The sequence below is a fragment of the Phyllobates terribilis genome, unplaced genomic scaffold, assembly GCF_046119375.1.
Source record: "Phyllobates terribilis strain yellow unplaced genomic scaffold, ASM4611937v1 Scaffold_2__4_contigs__length_985480577, whole genome shotgun sequence".
Lineage (NCBI taxonomy): Eukaryota > Metazoa > Chordata > Amphibia > Anura > Dendrobatidae > Phyllobates > Phyllobates terribilis.
In genome coordinates, this window is record NW_027362762.1 from 138,008,839 (window position 1) to 138,033,502 (window position 24,664).

General features: G+C 42.7%; 1 protein-coding gene across 1 annotated transcript in view; it reads left to right on the top strand.

The window, feature by feature from the left end:
- RACGAP1 (Rac GTPase activating protein 1) overlaps positions 1-24,322 on the top strand; it is a 38,560-nt gene extending 14,238 nt beyond the window's left edge. Inside the window, exons 2-17 of the mRNA XM_073662844.1 lie at positions 7,551-7,639; positions 8,732-8,934; positions 9,022-9,161; positions 9,462-9,531; positions 12,167-12,220; positions 12,307-12,384; positions 17,884-17,998; positions 18,104-18,231; positions 18,310-18,474; positions 19,487-19,582; positions 19,857-20,055; positions 20,206-20,311; positions 20,397-20,529; positions 20,690-20,819; positions 22,339-22,447; positions 24,018-24,322. Of these exons, the coding sequence (XP_073518945.1) occupies positions 7,555-7,639; positions 8,732-8,934; positions 9,022-9,161; positions 9,462-9,531; positions 12,167-12,220; positions 12,307-12,384; positions 17,884-17,998; positions 18,104-18,231; positions 18,310-18,474; positions 19,487-19,582; positions 19,857-20,055; positions 20,206-20,311; positions 20,397-20,529; positions 20,690-20,819; positions 22,339-22,447; positions 24,018-24,093 (1,887 nt within the window). The 5' untranslated portion in view covers positions 7,551-7,554 and the 3' untranslated portion in view covers positions 24,094-24,322. The remainder of the gene's footprint in view (positions 1-7,550; positions 7,640-8,731; positions 8,935-9,021; positions 9,162-9,461; positions 9,532-12,166; positions 12,221-12,306; positions 12,385-17,883; positions 17,999-18,103; positions 18,232-18,309; positions 18,475-19,486; positions 19,583-19,856; positions 20,056-20,205; positions 20,312-20,396; positions 20,530-20,689; positions 20,820-22,338; positions 22,448-24,017) is intronic.
- Positions 24,323-24,664: the final 342 nt, after the last annotated feature.

Genomic DNA, 24,664 nt, shown 5'->3' on the forward strand with positions numbered 1-24,664 from the left:
ACTCTCTGGGGGGCAATGTCTCTGTAGGGATCCCTCACCTCCTACATCCCCGCGGTACCCTGGGCCCAATATCATTCAAGAGAGTTACAATGGGACGTACTAAGAAACGAAGTGATCCTGAGGGGACATCTAGAAAGCAGGCTAATTCTCCCCCGGAATGTGATTCAGTCTCTGTATTGGTGGTTGGAGACCAGCACGTTCCAGACAGGCGTTTCTTGGGTTCCCCAATTCACCAGGGTGATTACTACAGACGCCAGCCCCAGGGGGTGGGGAGCGCACTTGGACAACCGCCCGATACAGGGAACTTGGTCACAGGAGGAGAGTCTGGAGTCCTCCAATTTGTGGGAGTTACGGGCGATAGAGGGAGCACTGATCAGCTTCTTGCCCCTACTAGGAGGTCATCACGTGAAGATTCTGTCCGACAACCAGGTTGCGGTGGCTTATGTGAACCATCAGGGGGGAACCCTTTCAAGGTCACTAATGCAGGTTGTGGGGAGAATATTTTCGCTGGTAGAGGGAAAATTTCTCTCGTTAAGGGCCCTTCATATCAGAGGAGAGGACAACATGAAGGCAGACTTTCTAAGTCGCAGGCCATTATTACAGGGAGAAGGGGCTTTAAATCTCTCTATCTTCTGCCAGCTAGTAGCCATGTGGGGGTCTCCAGAGGTCAACCTGTTTGCAACCCGTCAGAACAGCAAGGCAAAGAAGTTCTGCTCACTGAATCCCTTAGAGAACCCGCTAGTAGTAGATGCCTTCCAGTGCAGGTGGGATTTCAGTCTGGCCTATGCCTTTCCCCCAACGTGCCTAATTCCAGCGGTGTTGAGGAAAATTTGGGAGGATCAGGCTCGAGTGGTCCTCATAGCCCCATTCTGGCCCAAGAGGCCGTGGATTTTCTGGCTAAGAAACATGTCCATCACGAACCCCTGGATTCTTCCAGAGATTCCCGACCTTCTTGCTCAAGGGCCTATATCCATCCTCAGGTGAAAGGATTGCACTTAGCGGCCTGGAACTTGAGAGGTCGTTGCTAGAAGGTCGGGGTTTCTCATCAAATTTAGTCACTACTCTTCTAAAGAGTAGGAAGCCAATCACTACCAAGATTTACAGTAGAGTCTGGAAGAAGTTTTTGTCGTCATCTCAGGGAGTTTCCCTTGGGGGGGATTTCCGCAGCGTAAACGCTTGGTAAACCTTCCCCCATGGTCTCCAATGCAATTCCTCACTTTCAATGCCCATGCTGCGGATTTTTCCGCAGCGTTTATGCTGCGCTCAAAAATCCGCAGCATGTCCATTAATTTTGCGGAAGCGCTGCGTTTTCTCCGCCATTGACTTGCATTAGAACGCGCCAATTCCGCAAGACTGCATCTGTACTTGCGTAATTGGCGCTTTCTAATGTGCGGATGGTACCCGGGTGTGGAGGACAGGAGACTCTCCTCCACACCAAGGTACCATAAAAAAAAATAAAGATTATATTCACCTTCCGACGGCCCCCGGACTCCTTCCCTGTGCTGGCTGCCGGCAATCGCGCAGGACTGAAGGACCTGCGGTGACATCAGTCATGTGACGGCAGGTCTTTTCAGTACAGCGTACTGCGATCTGCCAGCAGCCAGCACAGGAGCGCAGCAAGCCTGCAGGGGCCATCGGAAGGTAAGTATTAGGTTTATTTTTTATTTGTTTGCATGGATTTATATAGTGTGACCTAGTTGTCACAAGCACTTTCCAAGTGATGCTAATCGCTTGGAAAGCGCTTGTCAACCCGCATGTGGAAATGTCAGTGAATAACACTTCACTTCCGCATGTCCCTGGCAGGAAAACGCATGTAAAATCCGCATGTACAATCCGCATGCGGTTTTTCTGCCAGGGAGATGCAGAAACGCTCAGGAAAAAATCCTGAGCATTTCTACATCGTGGGCACATAGCCTAAGGGTTTGTCCACACAGTGCATTTTTTTTTTTTTTTTTTTAATGCGGTAAATCTGCCCAGATTTGGACCCAAAAAACGCATTGCAAACCTTATACCAGCATTTTCTATGGGATTTTGGAAGATCTGTGCACATGATCTGTATTTTTCCTTACAGAATTTCATGTGTGGAAAAAAGAAGCAGCATGTCCATTCTTTGTGTGGATTTGCCTGCGTTTTAGCTATACAATGCATTGGAAAACACATGGCAAATCCGCACATAAAACGTATATAAATGAAAAAAAAAAGTATCAAAAATGTGCAGCATTTTTGATGCTAAAAGGTGCAGAACCTTTTAGGAACGTTGCAGAAATTTCTGCAAGCAATTGCTGATCGTGCCCACACAACCTAATGGGGTGATCCCATCATAGGAAGTGCCTGCTGTGACCCCCAATATTCCTGAGAATGCAGTGGTGTGCAGGAGACTACAGCATTGCTGGATTTACTGCTTTGCTCCTGGTCCAGGAACAGTTTTGCAGGGAAAATCTTATGGTGCTGCAGCAGTAAACCAGAGCGGTTACCCCTTTAGGCTATGTTCACACATCTTCGTTTGTTTTTTTTTTTGCGTCAGTTTTCTGCAGCAAAACCTGATCTTCAAGGACATTTTGTTCTGAATTTTTCTTGCTTTTTTTTGTGTTTTTTTCACTGTATTTGTCTTTTTATTCATGTGCTTAAAGTTCTGTGAAAATAAAGAACCCTTTGTCTAGTTTGGCATCAAAAACACTGATACAAATTTTGATGCGTTTTTTTTTTTTTTTCACCACCCATTACTTACTATAGGTGAAAAACGCTGAAAGTGACATGCTCAATTTTTCAAAAAACCTTGCAAGGCACAAAATCCTGAACAAAAAAAAAACCATTATGTGCAAACAGCAAATTCTGGTTTCTCATAGACTTTGCTGGTACTTCAAAAGGCTGCTGAAAATCTGCATATAAGAAACATGATGTGTGAACATAGCCTTATTCTTAGTTGGCAGATGGGCTTTCAGGCAGACTCCCACTAATGAGGAACTGGTGGCATGTCCTAGCCTTACTTTCTATGATGACCTTTTAATGTTGTGACATTTTGAAAATGGGAAACTAAACCTGAAAAATGTATAATCTAGCACTGCCTGCTTTCAATTGTGTGGAATAGACCAGAGGTCCCCAACCTTTTTTGCACCAGGGACCGGCTTTAAGCAAGACCAGTTTTCCATGGCCCGGTGGGGGCGGGGCTTTGGTCATATGGGGGTGGGGTTATGAAGGGGTGGAGCTGTATGGGGAGGATGCTGGCGGGACCTCGGTGTACAGCGCTGCTAAGTAGCAGCATTGTACATTGAGCGTCAGTGTATACAGCGCTGCTGCTTGGCAGCGCTACACACTGAACACCGGTACCGGGAGCCGCGTCACTGAAGCCAGTCTGCTGCCCCAGCACGCCCCACATAACATGTTCTGCCGGGGGCGTGTCAGTGAGGAGAGCCTGCCGCCCCACCCCGTCAGGAACACACCATGCTGTGCAGGAGGGCCGCGTCACTAAGACCCGCCCCGTGACGTACAACAGGTACCATGCTGTGCTGTGGAGGGCTGCGTCACTAAGACCCGCCCGACGCCCCACCCCGTCCTGCATAATGTTCTCTACCGGGAGCTGCGAGCTGTCACGGCTATGGCAGAAAACATTATAAATCCACACAGAGCGAGCTCTGACCAGGCGCAGGGCCGCGGAGCTAGCTGTCAGCGGCGCCGTGGACCGGCTGAAAAACCCCAACGGCCCGGTCCTGGTCCGCGGACCGGCGGTTGGGGACCTCTGGAATAGACCATGTGAAACATTACTTTCTGAAACAAAATACAGCATTCTTGCATCTCAAATGTGGTAATAAAGACTGTCCTGTGTACAGAGGCGGCATAGTTTGTCTGTGTGATTTAATACAGTTTTGTTGATGAAACTGCGGTCTCCATAGAAATTGCAGTTTTGCTTATGTCACATGTGGCTTGTTACTGTCGGATTTCAGAGAAGCGCGATGCATGTGAGTGGAGATTAGAAGACTCCCTTCACATACACTGGAAGAATCACACAGGTGCATTGTGTAACTCCTGACTGATCCAGTTGTGGCCCTGCGGCAGCCCTGCTGTCACATATGTGGTAATATCTTTGGAATGCTTCTAATCCCGGTGGTTGAGACTGGGTGTTTATGAACATCGGAAACAGGGTTTGGCTGTGTGAAAATTAAGCTTGATACAAAAATATAGATTTAGCTCAAAATGATTAATTTTTACCACGGTAAGTCCCCATAGATTTATTATGCTATTTCTCCCATGTACCTTACACGTGGCCATGCCCTAGTGTTTTGGACACACCGCAGGGTTCAGAAGAGGAGTAGTGCTACTTGGCTTTTTGGGACACAGATTTTCCTGCAATACTTTGAGGGTGCTATTTGCGTAGCCCCAAAGGTATAAAAACAGAATTCCCCAAAATGGGCCCCATTTTGCAAATTATATTCGGGATTCATTTACTGGTATAGTGGCTATTTTGAACCCACTGGTGTTTTCTTGGAATTTAGTGCGCAAAGGGATGTTTCAGAGTGAAAATGACAATTGTACCATTTTAGAGATGAAAACATAGTGCCCAGCTTTTGCCTCTGGAGTCTTGCACCCCATAAATTGTTAGACGGGTTGTCAAGGACTTCATAACAATCTCAATATGAAATCGGTGGTGCGACATCCCAGCGATCAACTGAAAATTGGTTTGGTAGCGTCCCAATCTGAGCGCTGTACGTGTGGAATACAACGGTCTCCTACATTGCTTGGTGGCGAGTACTGGTGTACATTCACTTCAGTGGGCAATAAAGCGCAGTATTTCTGTAGCCACTAATGTATGGGGCTGTTCCGCCTGTACACTGCTTAGCTGCTGCTGGATTAGTTTTCAGCTCATCAGTGGATGTGCTTGGCGTTGGAACCCCAATGTTCTCGTATTGATGACCTATCCAAATCAATCATTAAGTGCTGGATAACTTAATGATTTTTTTATATATAGATATCTAGAGATATAATCTTTGTTAAATTGATGACTACTTTATTTTAAGATCAGTATGTTTACTACCATGCCAGTATTTTTGTATCACCACATTGAAAATTATATACGTGACTCGTTGAAGTTTTGGACTGATTAAGAGATTTTTTTTTTTTTCTATTTTATTGTCTGTGTGATGAAAAAGCTATTTTCGGAGGATTTTATTGTCTGTACGCAATATCCTGTTAGCCAGTGGCTCGCCTGCTATTGACAGGCTGAAAGCTTCCTGGCAGTGTGGCCACTGCATCCTTGCACAGCCCCGTTCTATTAAGCACCTGTATTGTGGGCAGTGATGGATGGGTGAGATCAGCGCTTCATTGTGGTAACCTTATCCAGTAATTCATTGCATTAATAATTAAGTGTTTCTGAAATCTTTTGATTTATATTCCAATATCAGAAATTGCCTGTATACCTTTCGAGTGATGTCCATCTATTATATACAGTAATGTGGCACTATACACACTGATGCCCACATGATTCTAGAAGCAGTCTATTTACTGTAAATACTCTAACATGACACAGGATTATTAAAGGTGGCACTCACCGTCCCATAGAAACCACATTTATTCAAGTAACAAAACATGGATGCAGGAGGATCTGGGCTACATGAAGGACTTTGAGATTACGATCTGTGAAAAATGAGCCCGCATTTTCCCTTCCTACTTGTATTCCATTAGAAGCTGTCAAGTGCTCAACATTAGTATCGTTAGTGTCCATGAGGAAGATTGTGCTCAGAGAGTTGAAAGGTGTGTGTGAAAATGGTCCCTGTACAAGGAACATTGTGGATAGTGCCGGTTTCCCTTTTTATTTTTTTTTGCATTGGATATAGTACTTCTACTTTCTGAGCACATTTTATTGGTTTCTACATGGATACTAATGTTGAGCACCACATTATACACAGTCAACTGATGCCAGCATCTGAGCTCGGCTCCGATCGTTGCTGTTAACCAATTATGTGACTCAATCTAATAGTGGAATTTTAAATTGAGCACCTTTCAGCCAGAGACCTACTGTAAGCCCATATCACCCCTTTTTTGATATTCCTGTGAAGGCCAACCGCAGGCGTTTACAGACAGAGACTGCTGCATGCACATCACGTGGGGGCCTCTGCATGTACATGACGTGGGAGACGCAGGGGCAGCTGGGACATGGCTCTGGCCAGCATCAGAACATAATTCCAGGCCTGTGGAGTCGGTAAGCCAAACCTCCTACTCCGACTCCTCAATTTCCATGACACCGACTCCCTCATACACGGCTCATGTTTAAGTGATAAATTTACTGTAGCACAGATTCATCTCAGCTAAAAGTCTAGACCCTTAGATCAGGAGTAGGACAGACATTTATAGGACATTTCATAACTTATGAAAAATATTCCCCACAAACTGCATTGAACTACTGTACCCGGTTTATTATGTTTTCTGAGTTGGAGTCGGTCCATTTTATTCCAACTCCACAGCACTGCATAATCTAATGACTGTATGTAATGAGCAATTAAAGGGCTGGCAGCCAGCAAAATGGGGCCATTGTCCCAAGCACTGTGGCTCCCGGGAATCTGCCCAAGGGCCGGAGGAAATTACATGGAATTTACATAAAGGGAATCTGTCACCCCCTGGGAGTTATCAGACCTCTAATATGGGCATACAGGTTATAGAAATGTAAATCTATACATACCCATATGGCCCATATTACCGTCCTGATTGCAGAGAAATGTCGTCGTTTTATAAAATCCATTTTCATATGCTTGGCACCCGGGGGACGCTAATAAATCCCCACCTATCTGCTTAATTTCCATATTCCTCCCCCTCCCCTGCATGTCACAGGGCACTGTGATGTGCACTCTTCTCGTCCACATCCCGTGCATGCGCAAAGCGCCTCTAACGTCAGGCGTGCTTTTCTTTTCCTCCCTGGCGTTAGAGGCGCGTGCGTGGGATGTGGATGAGAAGAGTGCACCAGAACCACCACCCCTGTGTGGGGCCATTATTCTGTATACTGGTTGGCCTGTGACTTTATCCAAGTTTTTCATTTTGGCCCTGTGTGTGTTTGACTTCCCTGGCCTATATGATCGGTGATGGAAAGGAATTGAGAAAAAGACAAAGTAAAAACTTGGTTACAGACGACCGCAGCTCAAATGAATGCAGTTTGTGTTTTTTTTCTAAGTTCATGTGTTCATAGAGGCACAGAAATGTAGCAGACTGTGTTTTGAGCCTGTCTGGTTTTTCCCCTCTTTGAATGTGTCCATTTGTCAAACTGTATTTAATTTGAGCTCCGTTCCTGTCATTGCAGTCTATCTAGCCCTGATTGTGGTTCGTCTGAAATTTTGATGGAACCCCAGGACACATTGCAGAAATGCAGTGTGACCAGGGCCTTAGTGCGAGCGATCGGCAACTGATCCAAACACCTACCAGTCAACAATAGATATCCAGCTACAACATGTTAAATGTAACAGTAATGTCACTTCTCAGACTAAAGTTTATGGTCGGTGTTGAAATATGGGCCTTCTTGCTGTGTCTATTTGCTTGAAATCCTGATATCTCAATGTTTTCCTCTACAGGGAGATGGCGACTTCAATGTTGACCTTGCGCAATCATTTTGAGCAGTTAATTCGCCAGGTGGATGGTCTGAACGAGGGGATAGAGCCGCGTAAGTACTCTAGCACATTATATAACTATTGCTATAAGAATGCGCCTCTTATACAGTATGTGAATCTTTCTGACAACTGTCAAAGAATGTCTTCTTGGAAGTGTTCATTGAGAATGCTAAATATGCCCCAGGGGCATGTTCTAGCAAATTGGTATTTTACTTTTAAATCAATATATACATTTACAGTGGGGCTGGCATGCATCACACATCTTCAATATGAACCTGAGTTTAATTGGAAAGGCCAGTGCTGTGAAATCCGAATCTCCTTCCTGCAGCATAATTGATTGTCTGCAAAATACACTTTGCTTTAACAGCAGAGTTCTCACTTTGTTGGGAGAAATGTTTTTTAATATGTTCTATTTCTCCGTTTTAATTTTCAGGGTGGCCGCTGTTAGACATAACAAATCTCATTTAAAGCGCCACTCTAGCGTTTGTTTTTTAATTGCACCCCTGGAGTGGTGCTTTAAATGTTAGTCCCCTGTCACTAATCACCCGCCTTCATCCATTTCCAGCGTCGCTCCGGTCAGTCTCCTGTGAAAGGTAACCTGCTTGTAGCTCCAGTGTTTCATGGAGCGGCACAGAGGTCACTTTTCTGAGTCTCGTTCTGGCTCTCATAGACTTGTATTGGGAGCGTGTGACGTAGCTTCTGACTTCCAAAAAAACTAAAGACACTGGAGGGCGAGTATGTGGCAAGGGGCTTAGATTTAAAGTGCCACTCCAGCGCTGGAAAAAAAGGTGGTGCTTTAATTGAATCAATTTTGGCATAATGGGAGATTTACTAAGCAAAACGGGCCAGCTCTGGCTTACTTTGGCAGAAAATTACATTTTGTGCACCAAATCTATTTTCCCAGTCACAGGGCAGTCTTGGAGAACTTTCGGATGTAACCCACTAATCCAAATTTCTGTAGCACTGTCGTGCTGGTTAGAAAGCACTCTGGTGTGCCCCAAGTACTAGTATTTGTGGGGGTCCTAGTTACATAACATTCATGTTCTTTATGGGAAAGCCCCACCAGCGTAATGTTTGCCTCCGCACAGAGAAGGCTAGATTCGCACCACTATATCTAACTCGCAACTATATTTTATGTCTTTTAGACTTCATTCTGCTGGCTAGGAATTTTGAAGATTTTCGAAGAAAATGGCAAAGAAATGAGCAAGAGCTGGTAAAATGCAGAGAGCTACTGATGAAGACTGAGACTGAGCGCAGCGCACTTGAAGTAAAGCTGAAACATGCTCGCAATCAGGTGGACGTGGAGATTAAGAGGCGGCAGAAGGCTGAAGCTGAATGCGAGAAACTAGTGAGGACTTCTTAAACTTTCCGTTTTACTTCCCGACATGTCACATGGGCTGTAATATGACAGATCTTTTTTTTTTTTTTGCTTTAGGAGCGTCAGATCCAGTTGATAAGAGAGTTACTGATGTGTGATCCATCGGGAAGTATTCAGCTCAGTGAACAGCAGAGGAGTGCCCTGGCTTTCCTGAATAACAGAACTCAATTGTCTACAGATGGCAATGGGACTAGAAGGTAGAAAAAGGTTTTCTCTTTTCACTACGAATCTATAACTTTACAGGCGCTGTTTGTAGTGTCTGCATGCCGGGACATATAGCTTGTACTAATTACCGTAAATTTGCTGTGCATAGTAATTGATTACTGATGTATGTAGATTCTCAGTGCTCATGTGCACTGCAGGGACCGTGGTGCAATCTGCTGCACAGTTATAAAGGAGCCTCCTAATTGAGCTTTTCATCTTGCTCACCTCCCAATCATTGTTCCTTATTCTTGTCATTTTGACTTTTTTTTTTTTTCTTTTCTCCCTCCCTTCAGATTATCTACTATAGATGAATCTGGATCCATCCTCTCAGACATCAGCTTTGACAAAACCGAGGACTCGCTGGTAATTGAACAGAAATTTCTCTGAAAAGTCTTTTGTTTTTACAATTAATGATGGTTTAGGGAATTGTACAGTTGCAATGAAAATTATTTACACCCCATTGCAAACTAGGTTTCTTAGCAAATTGACCATCTTTGTTTGCAATAAACCAATGAAACAAGAACAATTTTTAACTTTACACATACATTTTCTTCCAATTCCATGCAAAATGCTACCTTTCAATGACTAATGCAGTCACAGAATTATTCCGCTCCTTAATGGCAAGCATCTTTAGTACTTCGTAGAGAACATTGTTGTTATTGCTGTTATGACCTGCTGTAAATGCGAGACATGGCTAGACACCAGCTTGTTAGCCAATTCCTCACTGGCAATGGCCTGTGCAGCATCCAGGGCTGTAGAGTCTGTAAGCCAAACCTCCAACTCCTCGATGTCCCTGACTCCACAGTGCTGCCTCACTCCTGAGCGTGTACATAATGTGCAGCACAGATTCAGCTCCACTAAAAGCCGAGATCCTTACATCAGGAACAAAACAGACATTTATAGGACATTTCATGAGTTTCTCATTTGCATTGAATTACTGTTCCCAATTTATTATATATTTTAGGGGTCAGTCCATTTTATATTGACTCCGACTCCACCAAAATGGACACTGACTCCACAGCCCTGGCAGCAACTGCTTTCTTCAGATCCCACCAACGTTTTTCTATGGGGGTTCAACTACAAACTTTCTGGACTTCTTCTGAAACCAAGCTTTGGTGGACTTTAGGATATGCTTAGAATCATTGTTCTATTAGAATGTCCAATGAAACCCCAGATCCAGCTTCCTCAGAGAAGGCATGATGTTTTCTACTTTCCTGATCCTTGATTGAATCCGTTTTACCGTCGACATGCTGCAAGTTTTCAGGGTCTGAGGACCCAGAGGGGGTGGACCCCCTCCCCTCTCCATTCTGCGGACACCACTGATCCATAGGCCAGTAAAGTTCCCTTTATTTTCATTTCATTGCTCCATAGAACAGAGTTCTGAAACATTTTGTTTAATTATATGGTTTTGATCATTTTATGATTAACTATTGTGCTTTTGGATACAGAGATCTTAAGTATTTAGTCCAAACTGAAACCTCCCTGCCTGCTGCCATCAAATCTTGCTGCAGGTCTCTTGCTATCACTCAAGTGGTGTTGTCCATCTACCTCATAAGGACTGTGGAAGCAGCCGGTGATGAATTCCTTTTGTGCCATGTCCAGGTAGTGCAACCTTTAACTTTGCCAACTATGCTTTCACAAGTGCTGGGAGATTCTGGAGTGACCGTTTTTCTCGTCTATTAAACTTCAGAAAATCTTTGGTAATTGATGAATGCACGCAAACCCAGTAATATCCATGAACAGGAGGCGACTGTTTATTCCTCAGGAACGCAGCCAGAATCCAGTGTCTGGCTGTTATGACCTGCTACAAATGTGATAAATAGCCAAAGGATAGGGAACTCTACTAAGTTCTACTGTAAATACTCCTGCCTTGAATGGGTTAAATATTTCTGATACTGCCATGGTCAGTAGCATTTTGTGTTGAGTTTAGAGAAAACACTTTATTAGTTGTGTTGTGCTATTTCCATTTTCTTGTTTGATTTATTGCATACACTAGAAAGATTGTAAATTTATTGTTGTATGACTTAAAGAAGCGCTCCCGTCGAAATGTTTATCCTTTATAGATATATATATAGATATAGATATATATATATATATATATATATGGAATTATGTACATACAATTGCTCATTCTGCCCTTCCACCCAGCTAATTCTTCCCTTTTCCATTAAGTCTGACATCACGTGATTAAAAACTGACTAAGCTCTATGTTGATAAAGGAGGTCCATTTTCCCTGCATGAGTCACTGAAATAGTCCCTGGTAGGAGGGAGCAGCTGAGTCAGGAGTTGAAGAAGGGAATGATAAATGCAGGGAAGGGAGATTTCCTGTTTCTACATAGAGCAGAGAAAAGAGAAGAATTAGTGGGTAGAAGGGCAAAATGAGCAATTGTAAGTACACAGTGCTATATACTATGATGATTGCAATATATTAAGAGGATAAAAACTTTGGTGGGAGGAGGCGTGCTTCTTTAATGTTTGACTGAAGCTAGTCATACACATTGGGTTATCATTAAATATCGTCAAGCCTCACATTTGACGCGTATGGTAAAGATCCCTGCATATACTGTATACCAAATGTGTCCACACAACTTATTCAGCCACAATAGTGTCTTTTCGGCCTCTACTGGGTGGTGGTGCCAGCATGTTCTCCCCATCTTTTAGATCAGATATTTATTTGTGATGAGGCGATGCCAGACACTCCTGGTAGTGCCTCTGTCCTGGTGTAACAAGAGGGATGACACTAGTCATGGCGACTACAAACCCTGTATAGATAAATCATGGTTGGTGATCCACAGCGCTGCGAACAAGAGCATTTCTGGTTGACTGGACCCATGCATGTATTATGAGACCGCTTCATTTTATCTGCAGTATTGGCATCACTAATGTGTGATGTGAGGTTCGGCTGGTAACCGCAGCCAATGTGATGGGTTTCTAGTCCCTGTTACTTTTGGATGACTTGTGTAGAACATATTTTTTACATGTTGAATCTTTTCATTAGGACTGGGATTCTTCTCTTGTTAGAAATGTGAGACTGAAGAAAAGAGAAAAGCGAGTAAGTTGGTTAAAATATATATATATTTTATGTCCTTTTTTTCATTATTTCTGTTGCTTTTCACTAATAAATTTGGTCTTTTCTAGCGCTCCTCAAGACAACAAACAGAAGGACCTCCTGTCCCATCAAAGAGGACCCGTTCATTTGGGTTGGCCGTGGATCCGGTATGCCACTACTTCCCACCAAACTTCTAATTGTATTTGTAGCTTTCCTATTGGTGTTAGATTGATAATATTCCTATTGTAATAGTAATTGTCTTTTTAAAGGTCACTAAGGCTGCCTAAACGCTCCCATAGCTGTGTTCAAAAATGCATATTGGATTGTTTCCTGAAATATGTGAAGTTAAAAACTGCATCACTGAAACCACTGAAAGTGGTAAAATCTACTGGATGTGATACTGAGCAGTAACTGGAAACAGATTGCTAAGCTTAAAGGGGTTTTCCCACGAACAAAAGTTCATTTTAATCATATGTTGGAATGCTAATAAGTTCCACAATTGGATGTGATTAAATAAAATGTTCCTGTGCTGAGATAATCTTATAAATGTGCCCCTGCTGTGTAATGTCTGTGTCTGACTGTGCAGGAACATGGTCTGATCATACCACAGCTCCTGGGCAGGGGTGGAAGCAAAAGAATATACAGACATTACAGCACGGGATCACAACTGATTCTTTCTTTGAAGTAAAATATTGTTTAAAAACGGGCAGGGAAATGTTTTACCTCACAAAAAATAATCCGTTGTGATCCTGTGCTGTAATGTCTGTATACTCTCTTGCTTCCTCCCCTGCCCAGGAGTTGTGGTATGATCAGACCATGTTCCTGCACGGTCAGACACAGACGTTACACAGGGGAACTTTTATAGGATTATCTCAGCACAGGAACATATTACTTAATCGCATCCAATTGTGGAAGTTGTTATTATTATTCTAAGATCTATTTATTAAAATGAACTTTCGTTCGTGGGAAAACCCCGTTAACCTTAATAGTAGCTGAGAACAGCAGACCCTTTTAACCGCTTCCCGACCGCCCACTGTAGATAAACGTCCGCGCTGCCTGGGCTCTGTGCAGCGCGGACGTTTAAAAACGGTGGGTGGTCTCGCAGTGCTGAGGACCCCCAGGGTCCTGCAAGCGCTGTGAGAGCGGTGCAGAGCGTTAGCTCTGACAGGGAACATCATCGGGACCTGATTAGATCAGGTCCCAGTGATGTTAACCCTTTGCTGTCTTCTATATGCCACGATCTATAGTGATCGCGGCATATAGAAGACAGCAGGAGGAGAGGGGGTCGTCCACTTACCTCTCCGACCACCCCTTGATTGCTTTCAGGACCTGGCGTTGCTATGGCAGCTGGAGGTCACATGACCGCCTCCAGCTCTACCATATATGGTGTCCTTCCTGTCTGGCTTCAGCCTGTAGCTGATGCCAGACAGGAGACTGTGAAACAGTCAGTGAAGATCGCATATAATGTAATACATGTCTATTACATTACATGAGATCAGGGATCAGAAAAATAAAAATTAATGTCCCATACAGGGTCTAAGTAAAAATGTAAAAAAAAAAATGTTTTGAAACTGTTAAAAAAAAATACAAAATTAAAAATAAATAAAATATTAAACCGATAAATCCATATATTTATGCAAAAATAAAAAAAGTACACATTTGGTATTGCCGCGTCCGAAACAACCCGAGCTATAAAACTGTCACACTAATTAACTCCTTATGTGTACACCGTAATAAAAATAAATAAAAAACGGAGCAAAAAACTATGCTTTTTCCTCATATCGCCAAACAAAAAGTGGAAAAAAAATGCGATCAAAAAGCAAAATGGAAATAGAAATGGTACCGCTGAAAACGTCATCTTGTTCCGCAAAAATCAAGCCGCTATACAGCTCCATCAGCCAAAAAATAAAAAAGTTATACCTCTCAGAATAAAGCAATGCAAAAAAAATATTTTTTCTATAAAATTGTTTTATTGTGTAAAAGTGCCAAAACATAAAAAAATATACAGTAAGTGTAGTATCGCTGTAAACGTACTGACCCAAAGAATAACGCTGCCTGATCACTTTTACCACACGCAGAACGTCAAAAAAAAAAATCCTCAAAAAACAATTCCTGAATTGTTGGTTTTTGTTAATTTTACCTCCCAAAAAACGGAATAGAAAGCGATCAAAAAATGTCACGTACCCACAAATGGTACCAATAAAAATGTCAACTCGTCCCGCAAAAAACAAGCCGTCACATGACTGTCGGCCGAAATATGGAAAAATTATAGCTCTCAAAATATGGCGATGCAAAAACTAGATTTTGCAAAAAAAAAAGCGTCTTAGTGTGTGACAGCTGTCAGTCATAAAAACCCGATATAAATCTGGTATCTCTGTAATCGCACCGACCCGAAGAATAAAGTAATCTAATCAGTTATCACACGAATGGCGTAAAAAATAAATAAAACCAATTCTTCACCTGCTACTGATTTGTTTATTATGTCTCCCAAAGATCGCAGTATGGCTCGGCACACATTTATCCTGCGCTCTGCGCTGAGCACTTACGCCAGAGTTTCCATGTAAATCTCTGAAATATGTGATTCAGCCGGAACCCATGACGGAAGATTCCCTGTAATGAGATAGATATAGGCCACTGTGGATGCCGTCTGGCCTGTGATCCCACGGTGTCATTTGTTTTAGGCGTGCATAAAAGTGCGGTTGGCCACAGTTTTGTGCACTTCTGAAAAAAAGGACACCACTAAACAGAGGCCAGACGGAGTCCAGAGTAACTCTGCTGCCTCATTACAGTGAATGGATCCCGCAGGGGTTTCATCTGAATTATATCACTTGGAAATTTAGATGGAAACCCCGATGTAAGTGCTCAGCCTAGAGCGCCGGATAAATGTTACGTAAAATGTTCCCAATAAAAGCTTCAACTCAGTCCTCAAAAAAAGCTAGTCCCCACTCAGGTCCGTCATCTGTTAAAAATATAAGGGACTTCCAAGTTACTGGTAGCAGAAAGGCTCTGGAAAAGTGAAATGGCCCTTGCCCCCCAAAAGAAATTCAAAAAATTTTGTGCTCCCAAATCCAAATGCCTATTCTACAATAATTTGTTCTCCAATTGTCAAATAGCGCTCCGTCCCCCCCAGATCTCGCCATATGGCTGAGCAGTACGATACAGCCACATATGGGGTATTGCCACTTTTAGAAGAAATTGTGTGACACATTTTGGCACCATTTTTACCCATTGCCCTGTGTGAAAATGTAAAATCTGAGGGTAAAACATTTTTTTGTGGTAAAAATATAATTATGCTTTATTCACTGCCCAATGGTATAAATTTAAAAATTAAAAAATACTCACTACTTGCCTAGATGAATTCCTTGAGAGGTGTAGTTTACAAAATGGGGTCACTTGTGGGGGTTTCTGCTGTTTCGGCATGTCAGCGACTCTTCAAATGTGACATGGTGTCTGCCACCTATCCCAGCCAACATAGCGCTCCTTTCTCTTCCGAACCCTGCCGTACACCAAAGCAGTGGTTTTCCCCCACATATGGGGTATCGGCGTACTCAGGAGAAATTGCACAACAAATTTCATGGTGCAATTTATCCTGTGACCCTTATGATAATACAAAATTAGGGAAAGGAAAACATTTTTTGTGGGAAAAATGGGAAAATTTTATTTTTATGGCTCAATATTATAAACTTCTGTGAAGCAGCTGGGGGTGCAAGGTGCTCACCACACATCTAGATAAGTTCCCTAAGGGGTCTAGTTTCCAAAATGGTGGCACTTGTGGGGGGTTTCCACTGTTTAGGCACATCAGGAGCTCTCCAAATGCGACATGGCGTCTGCTAATTATTCAGACAAATTTTACATTCGAAAAGTCAAATGGCGCTCCTTCCCTTCCAAACCCTGCCGTGCGCCCAAACAGTGGTTTTCCCTCACATATGGGGTATCAGCACGTTCAAGAGAAACTGCACAAAAAATTTTGGGGTCCATTTTTTCCTCTTACCCCTGTGAAAATAAAAAAAATTGGGTCTAAAGTAACATTTTTGTGAAAAAAGTTAAATGTTAATTTTTTTCTTCCACATTCCAAAAATTCCTGTGAAGCACCTGAAGGGTTAATAAAGTTCTTGAATGTGGTTTTGAGCACCTTGAGGGGTGCAGTTTTTAGAATGGGTGTCACTTTTGGGTATTTTCTGTCATACAGACCCCTCAAAGTGACTTCAAATGTGATGTGGTCCCTAAAAAAATGGTTTTGTAAATTTTGCTGGAAAAATGAGAAATCGCTGGTCAACTTTTAACCCTTATAGCTCCCTAACAAAAAAAAATTTTGGTTCCAAAATTGTGCTGATGTAAAGTAGACATGTGGGAAATGTTATTTATTAAGTATTTTGTGTGACATATCTCTCTGATTTAAGGGCATGAAAATTCAAAGTTTGAAAATTGCAAAATTTTCAAAATTTTCGCCAAATTTCCGATTTTTTTCACAAATAAACGCAAGTGAGATCGAAGAAATTTTACCACAATCATGAAGTGCAATATGTCACGAAAAAACAATCTCAGAATCAGGGGGATCCGTTGAAGCGTTCCAGAGTAATTACCTCATAAAGTGACAGTGGTCAGAATTGAAAAAATTGGCCTGGTCATTAACGTGCAAACCACCCTCGGGGGTAAAGGGGTTAAGAGACTTGATTAGGATTTTACTCTCACGGCCTGTTGGTGGACCTGATGATGGCTTTTGTCACTCACTAAAGAAGCCTACACAATTAGAATCTAAGCAAGGTTTGAGAAGAAAGACCTATCACACACTAATTTTTATGCCATTTCGCTTTTATAGGCAGATGACAAATCAGCAGAAAAAATGAGGGTTACAAACTCCAACACTGTGGGCACTCTGATGGATTCTGAGTTCACTCATTCTGCAGACAATAATACAGTGCAACACGGGCTACAGAACGCACAGTGCCAAACTTTTAATGAAACCTACCGTATTTTTTGGATTGGGGCGGTGATAGTGGAGCGGGGTCACTGATACAGGAGGCTGGCGCTGCTGCGGCAGGAGTCGGGCGATGCTGTGTGCCCTGTCCTCTTAGCAGGGTCACTGATTCAGGATAATTTGGACGGTGGTGGTGACGGCTATGGGGTGATGCTGCTCGCCCCGTCCTCTCAAAAGAATTTGGCGGTGAGTTGAGGTTCCTCCTCCTGTACATAGCCCTGCAGTGGGATTAGGGAAAATGGCCGCCAGAGCATGCGCAGATCGAAATCTCCCGCCACCACCGCCCAAGCCATCCTGAATCAGCGACCCTGCTGAGAAGACGGGGCCCGCACCATCGCCCGACTCCTGTCGCAGACACCGCCAACCTCCTGTATCTGTGACCTTTTCTCCTGTGACCTCTGCTCCACCATCACCGCCCCCCTCAGGTAAAACTTATTATAAGTTTAGTTATTTTTTTATTTTTTTTTAAAAAACAAAATTTTTTTCCTATTTTGCACTCCAAAATTTGGAGCGCGTCTTATAATCCACAAAATACATTAAATTTCGAAAAAAATATTTATTCCCAGTTAAATATTATTAGGTAAAATAAGTCCCAAAAGGTGGATATCCACTTTAAAATATGTAACTAGTAGAAAGTATAATGTGCATCCATACCAATTCTTCTCCTTTTTCATTCTTTATCCTGTAGGCCAATGAGTCCATAGTGACGAAGACAACGGTAACTGTTCCAAATAATGGCGGTGTTATTGAAGCGGTTTCAACTATAGAGACTGTGCCGTACTATACACGTAGCCGTAGGACTGGTGAGTTTCTAGACATTTCATTATGCTTAGTATAGCTTTATCGCTTTATTACAGACTTTTCTATGCTGCTATAATGTACATGGCTGACTTTCTTTGCTCTCTTAGCCCAGCTCCAGCCGTGGAGTAGCGACTCTAGTTTAATGAGCAGACAGTTTGATGAGCGACATGAGACGGACAACTGCAGGACTCCCCAGAACCAGGGACTGAGACTTCATGAATTTATTTCAAAAACAGTAAGTCTATTACAACAAAGGATAGCTTCTTTTCGTCTTTTGCTTTTCATTTTGTTAAATTCGTTGTTTCATTTTCAGGTTATTAAACCAGAGTCTTGTGTTCCCTGTGGAAAAAGGATCAAATTTGGAAAACTTTCTTTGAAATGCCGGGACTGTCGTGTTGTGGCTCACCCAGAATGCCGCGATCGCTGCCCTCTACCATGTATCCCGACTTCAGGAAACACTCCAGTCCGTATTGGAGAGGTACTGTCTGAGCTATTAAACATTACTCTCTTTCTATATTGGATGTAAAGGGTTATTCTAAAGTTGTCTCTTGAGCAGCTTCTTACTCTGCAGTCTCCTGATTTCCTGCTTTCTAGCAGGTTTAGCGGCAGCCTACTGTCTTAAGTTGGCTGTAGGATTCCATACTTTTCTCTCTGGAGGTATCTGGCAGCAGCCGTAGACGTGAATGTGTATGGCCAGATGTCATCTGTTTAAAGATGGCCTGTCGGGCATACCAGGCTTGCTTATGGTCACTGACCGTTTTGTCAAATTTTGCTGAGCACTGGATTGTAGAGACTCTCTTAATGTAGGGTGGCACTTGGTAATGCTATTGCCATGCAGAATTACCTGCAGTTTCCATGCTATATCTAGTTTGGGGTGAATGGGCAGCATTGTGAGGTCAAATCTAAATTGATACTGAGCCACTTGCTGTAAATGACCACAGCTGATAACTTTCTCTATAATATCAAAATGACATGACCATGCACCATAAATTAGCTCTGTTATACAAGGAGTCCTTTGCTGTGCCCTCCAAAAATCTTTCAACTCCTGGCTGTGAAACAGGGGCAAAGTTGTGTGACAGTGAAGCAATAAATGTCAGCAAATTATGTGACAAATCTATGTTCATAATAGATTACAAATTCTGGACGATGCCTGGTAATATAGTGCTTTATCTGTAATGCTAAGGAATAGAAAAACAGCGCGGAGTCTGTGCAGGAGTTCTGTTTCTGCAGGTGTGGCTCTGACGGAGGAAGGTTTTGCAGGTGTGGTGCTATAAGGGGTAGAAAAGGAAGCGCCATACTTCTTAACAAACCCTTTAACATTATTTTGCCAGTTTCCCCAACAGTGCACACATTTGCTGCCAACATCAATCATCTTGGATGTGTGCACTCACAGGTGACTGCAAACATTGGAGACGACTGATGTTGCCAGCAGACAGTCATAGCATGTTCACGAAGGTCTAACTAACGCTGTCTGATTCCCTCTCTTATAGGGTACACTCGCAGATTTTGTTCCACTTACGTCTCCAATGATTCCTCCTTTAGTGGTTTACTGTGTCAGTGAAATTGAACAGCGAGGACTTCATGAGGTAAAGCGGCTTTCTTTAATTTGCAAATTAAATCTGTTCCAAAATGTGACTTGCTTCTGCATCCTTTACTCTGTTTACCAGAATGACTCCACAATATGGCTGTGAAACAAATCGGATCTCTCAACTGAACACTGAAGTGTTCACCACAGCAAAGTATATGAGCACTGACCTTTTTAGTACATTGGTTCCGGTCCAGTGCCCCTGTGCTGCGCCCCTGTGTGACTTAAACCAGGATCTCTAGGAATGCTGAATGCCATGATCTTTCTTTGTTTAGACTGGTCTGTACAGAATCTCTGGCTGTGACCGTACCATAAAAGACCTAAAGGAAAAGTTTTTGAGAGGCAAGAGTGTGCCCATGTTAAGTAAAGTGGATGACATCCATGCGGTCTGTGGATTCCTCAAGGACTTTTTGCGCAACCTGAAGGAGCCACTTCTTACCTTCCGCCTCAATAAAGCTTTCATGACAGCAGCCGGTAAGGACTTCTAGTTATCTTTAGTTTTATTTCTTTATATATTTTTTCCACATAACCAATAAAAATTTTGAGAAGGTTCAGGTTTACTTTTGACCTAGTCGACTTCACCTCATTTTGGTACTTCTAAACCACCTACCTCTTATTCGCCAGAAATAGCGGATGACGATAACAGCATTGCTGCCATATATCAAGCGGTCGATGAGCTTCCAGCACCCAACAGAGACACACTTGCTTTCTTAATGATCCACCTTCAAAGGTCAGCGTTCATTGTGAGGCCTCCGTGACCTCTTTCTCTGCCGCCGCCTCGACCTGTAACCATTTTCTTACACTCTATTCAACAGAGTGGCTGAGAGTCCAGATTGTAGGATGGATGTAAACAACCTGTCTAAGGTGTTTGGCCCAACTCTGGTGGGAAATGCAGTCCCTGATCCTGATCCCATGACTATTCTACAAGATACAAAGCGGCAACCCAAGGTTTGTACGTTTATCTCCTATTGACATACTGCTTGATTGAAATCTAGTCCCGCTATTTATATAGTGTGTGCTGTCACAATTGTTCTTGTCCCCAGTTGTGGTGGTGGCATAGATAAGTGTGTACAAATCTGGTTAACAAAGTTATTTTCTATAAAATTAGGTTGTGGAACGATTAATGTCACTACCAGCAGATTTCTGGAATCAGTTCATGATGGTAGAAAATATGGACCCTTCTCATATAATCGAAAATACAAATGTGTTCAACACTCCCCAGACTCCAGATGTCAAAAGTAAGTTACAAGTCTGTGACCATCTTCTTAATGTTCCCTAAATCTTCCTGTAAAGATGGCATAAGTTTGTGCTTAGGTGCTCACATGACTATAGTATATTGCTCGCGGCTTTGCATTAATCCGGAGTTCTCATGGACTCTGTGGGAGAACGCCCTTTATTGATATTCTAGTGCGTTTTAGATGTGAGCTTAAAGCATAACTATGAACAGCTATATCGCTGAACGGGGAAGGTTATTGCAGGGTACGCTTATCAAGGCTGCCAAATGAAACCGGGAATGACAGCTCAGGAAAAATCTGACTCCTTAAAGGGGCTTCTCAATATGAAACTTCAGGAGTGCGGCGCTCCCGACTTCCTGCTTTTCTGGACTCTACAGCCAAAACTCATTGCCTAGAGTGCATGGTGGCTGGGAATTTGGGGAAACGAGCTGTAAACTATAAATTGAAAATCCCTCCAGTCTTGAGAACGGAGCGTAAAGTTCTTTGCTTTTACAAGTACTTTGCAATTTTACTCACTTCTGAATTTGAGACAACCCCTTGAAACACATTGTGCATCATTAGTTAATGAGCCATGTGTGGAGCAAAACATGACTGCTTACAGCTTGTCTAAATATTCCATCTTCACTCCACATATAAAAGTAAACTGCCTGAGGATACGGTGTACCCACGCTCTGCAGCATAGTCCCTAATAGAGGAAATCCATTCCAAATGTCCTGAAAGTATTATGTAAATCAGGCCTGGCCATCCCCCTCTGCCTCTCACTGACATCAGGATCTGACAACTCCTAAGATCCTGAAAGGTGCAGTAACACTTTACCTACTCATTAAAGCAGGGCTAACTTTTAAAGGGGATGTCCACTATTCGAGCAACCCTTTCTCAATCCATGTGTTTGTCCTCAGTAAAATAACACCTATTCTCTCCTTCCAGGGCTGTGGGCACAGGTTCTCCTGGCGATCACATGACATTGCTGCATCACGTGATCCCTGCAGCCAGTCAGCACCTGCTTCACTCTTTTGGACAAATCGCATACGTCCAGAGGAAGTGAGTTTCTGCTCCCTTCCCCCGGATGTATGTGATGTATCCAAAGGTGGGGGAGAGTGAAGCCAGTGCTGATTGTTACCTCCGCGATCTCTGTGGCCAAAGTCATGTGATCGCCGGGAGAGCCTGTACCGCTGGAACGGCAGCGGAGGTGAGTATAGGAGTTATGTTACTGGGGGCAAACATGCTGAGCTATATATACTTTGATGATGCAGCTGTGAGCTCCTCATGATGCTGTTCACAAGGAGCGGGTTAGCAGCTGTTCTATGTAGCTACCTGTCTCAGTCTCTAACAGAGCAATACATAAATGGCACACAATGTCATATGTCAGCTGTTTGCTTTAATGCGCAGATGGAGCTTGATATTGTCAGTGACCGCATCTAGACTTTATCTATGCTGCACAAATTGTAAGGTTTTTGAACCCTGCTGCTCTCCTGTGTATTCCTCTGCTTGTAACCAGGGTGTTCTTTCTTTCCTATTTCAGTCAGCATGTTGGGACCTCTGACAACCCCTGAGCAACAAATTACCAAAACTCCTTCTACAAGTTCCCTGTCCCAGAAAGTTCGATCCACTATTGGCAAGAGTACACCGAAGTAAGTAATCGCTGTGTTAGGAAATAAAATGGCTTGTTACAACCAGGGTTGTGGAGACGGTAAGCCAAACCTCCGACTCCTCAATTTCCATGACAAGGACTCCCTCATACATGGCTCATGTTTAAGTGATAAATTTACTGTAGCACAGATTCATCTCCGCTAAAAGTCTAGACGCTTAGATCAGGAATAGGACATTTCATAACTTTCCCAAATTCTTATGAAAAAATATTCCCCACAAACTGCATTGAACTACTGTACCCAATTTATTATATATTTTAGGAGTTGGTCCATTTTATACCGACTCCACCAAAATGGACTCCAACTCCACAGCCCTGGTTACAATCGTATATTAACTAACCCCTTAAAGACGAGACTTATTTTTTAATTTTTTTTCTCCTTATCCAAAACTTTTTTTTTTCCCCACTGACCTAGCAGTTTTGAGAGGCACCGTCCATTTTACCATTCAACATACTGATAAACAAAACTTAGTGGAGTGAAATGGATGGGGGGGGGGGGGTTTAGGGTGTGCCATTGTAACCCATCAGCACACTGATCACATCAAGACTGCCAATGGGAGTCAGTGAGCGTGTGCTTCATGTAAATGTTGCGGTCAGTGAGTGACTGTGGCATCTAAATGGTTAAACAGCAGCGATTGGAGCGAGCGCCAACTACTGGTGTGACAGACGCCAGCTGTGTAATGGGCTCCGCTGCAGAGCATCTTTCCACACTTGTGGATATGCATCCATTTGTGCTAAGGGAATAAAGAAAAATGCTTCAAAAATTGGCTTAAAGGAAATGTCTATAAAAGCTGATCTATTAAGGCACTTTGTTGCTCTATATTAAAAGAAAAAAACACATCTTGCAGTTTCACTTTGGCCTCTGATCAATAATAATGTACAGATCGGTTTTCATTTATGTGGCACAAGGGTGATGCTCACAACCTCCCCCTCCCTGCTTAGTGACCTCTGCACAGGCCACCGAGCATGTATAGAAAACTCTCCCATAGAAGTTAATGAACATCTCCAGATTGCCGGTTTCTGTGGTCCATCTAGCTGCTGTAATACATCTATAAATACTATTAACTGCTGCTCAGGCAAGAGGGCCACGTAATTGTAGGGGAATGAAGAAAATAAATTCACTACATTGTGTTATCCTAAAAGTTAATTATTACAGGCATGTGCACACAATGCTTTTTTTTATGCATTTTTGATGCAGTAAATCCACACAGAATTGACCCCCAAAAACGCATTGCAAACCTTATCCCAGCATTTTCTATGAGAATTTGGAAGATCTGTGCACATGATCAGGGATTTTCCTGACAGGATTTCATGTGCGTTTAATTAAGCAGCCTGTCCATTCTTCGTGTGGATTTGCCTCCGTTTTTCCTATACAAAACCGCATGGCAAATCCGCAGACAAAAAAATGCATCAAAAATGCTGCCAAGAGGTGCAGAACCTTGCAGAAATGTCTGCAAGCAAATACTGATTGTGCGCACATGGCCTTATTCTAGATTTATCGGTTTGTGGAAGAACTATAGGGACTATATCACCTATTTATTTCTTTCTTTTAGGTTCGGAAGCAAGAGTAAATCTGTTACCAGCATTGTTCGGCAGGGCAACTTCTTTGCCTCTCCGCTACTGAAATAGGCGGCCAGCATTCAACAGATGCACATGAAATTGCACATTTTAACATGTATAGATAATGTGGGTTTTAATAGTTAGAACGCAAGATCCCTACAATACTGTAACATGCAAGAGGTAAAACTGCACAACTAACTTTTTTACTTGCAAATCTGCTCTTATTGCTACATACTGAATGCAGAGTTTTAAAAGACAATTTGATGTGACTTTTTTTTTTTTTTTTTTTTTGTTCCCCCATGAACTATTGTATGATACAAAGCTGCTTTCCCTTTTGCTGGAGATCAATAGTTTTCATGCTGGGGTGTTGATGGTAATGACGACCCTTTTATGTATACACCATTTACTTTGGATACTATATATCTTGTGTATATTCATTTCTGCCTGAAATATTTTCTTTGATAACAAACATCTCGCTGACAAGAACAGCTTTTACTGTCGGGTTAAAATGTTAAAGGGAACCTGTCATCCCGATTTAGTATGCTACAATAAAGGTATGACCATAATGGTGCTTTTATACTGATTTAATAGATACCTGTAGGGAAGAAGTTCACATCCTGGTTCTTGTTTAATTCACATT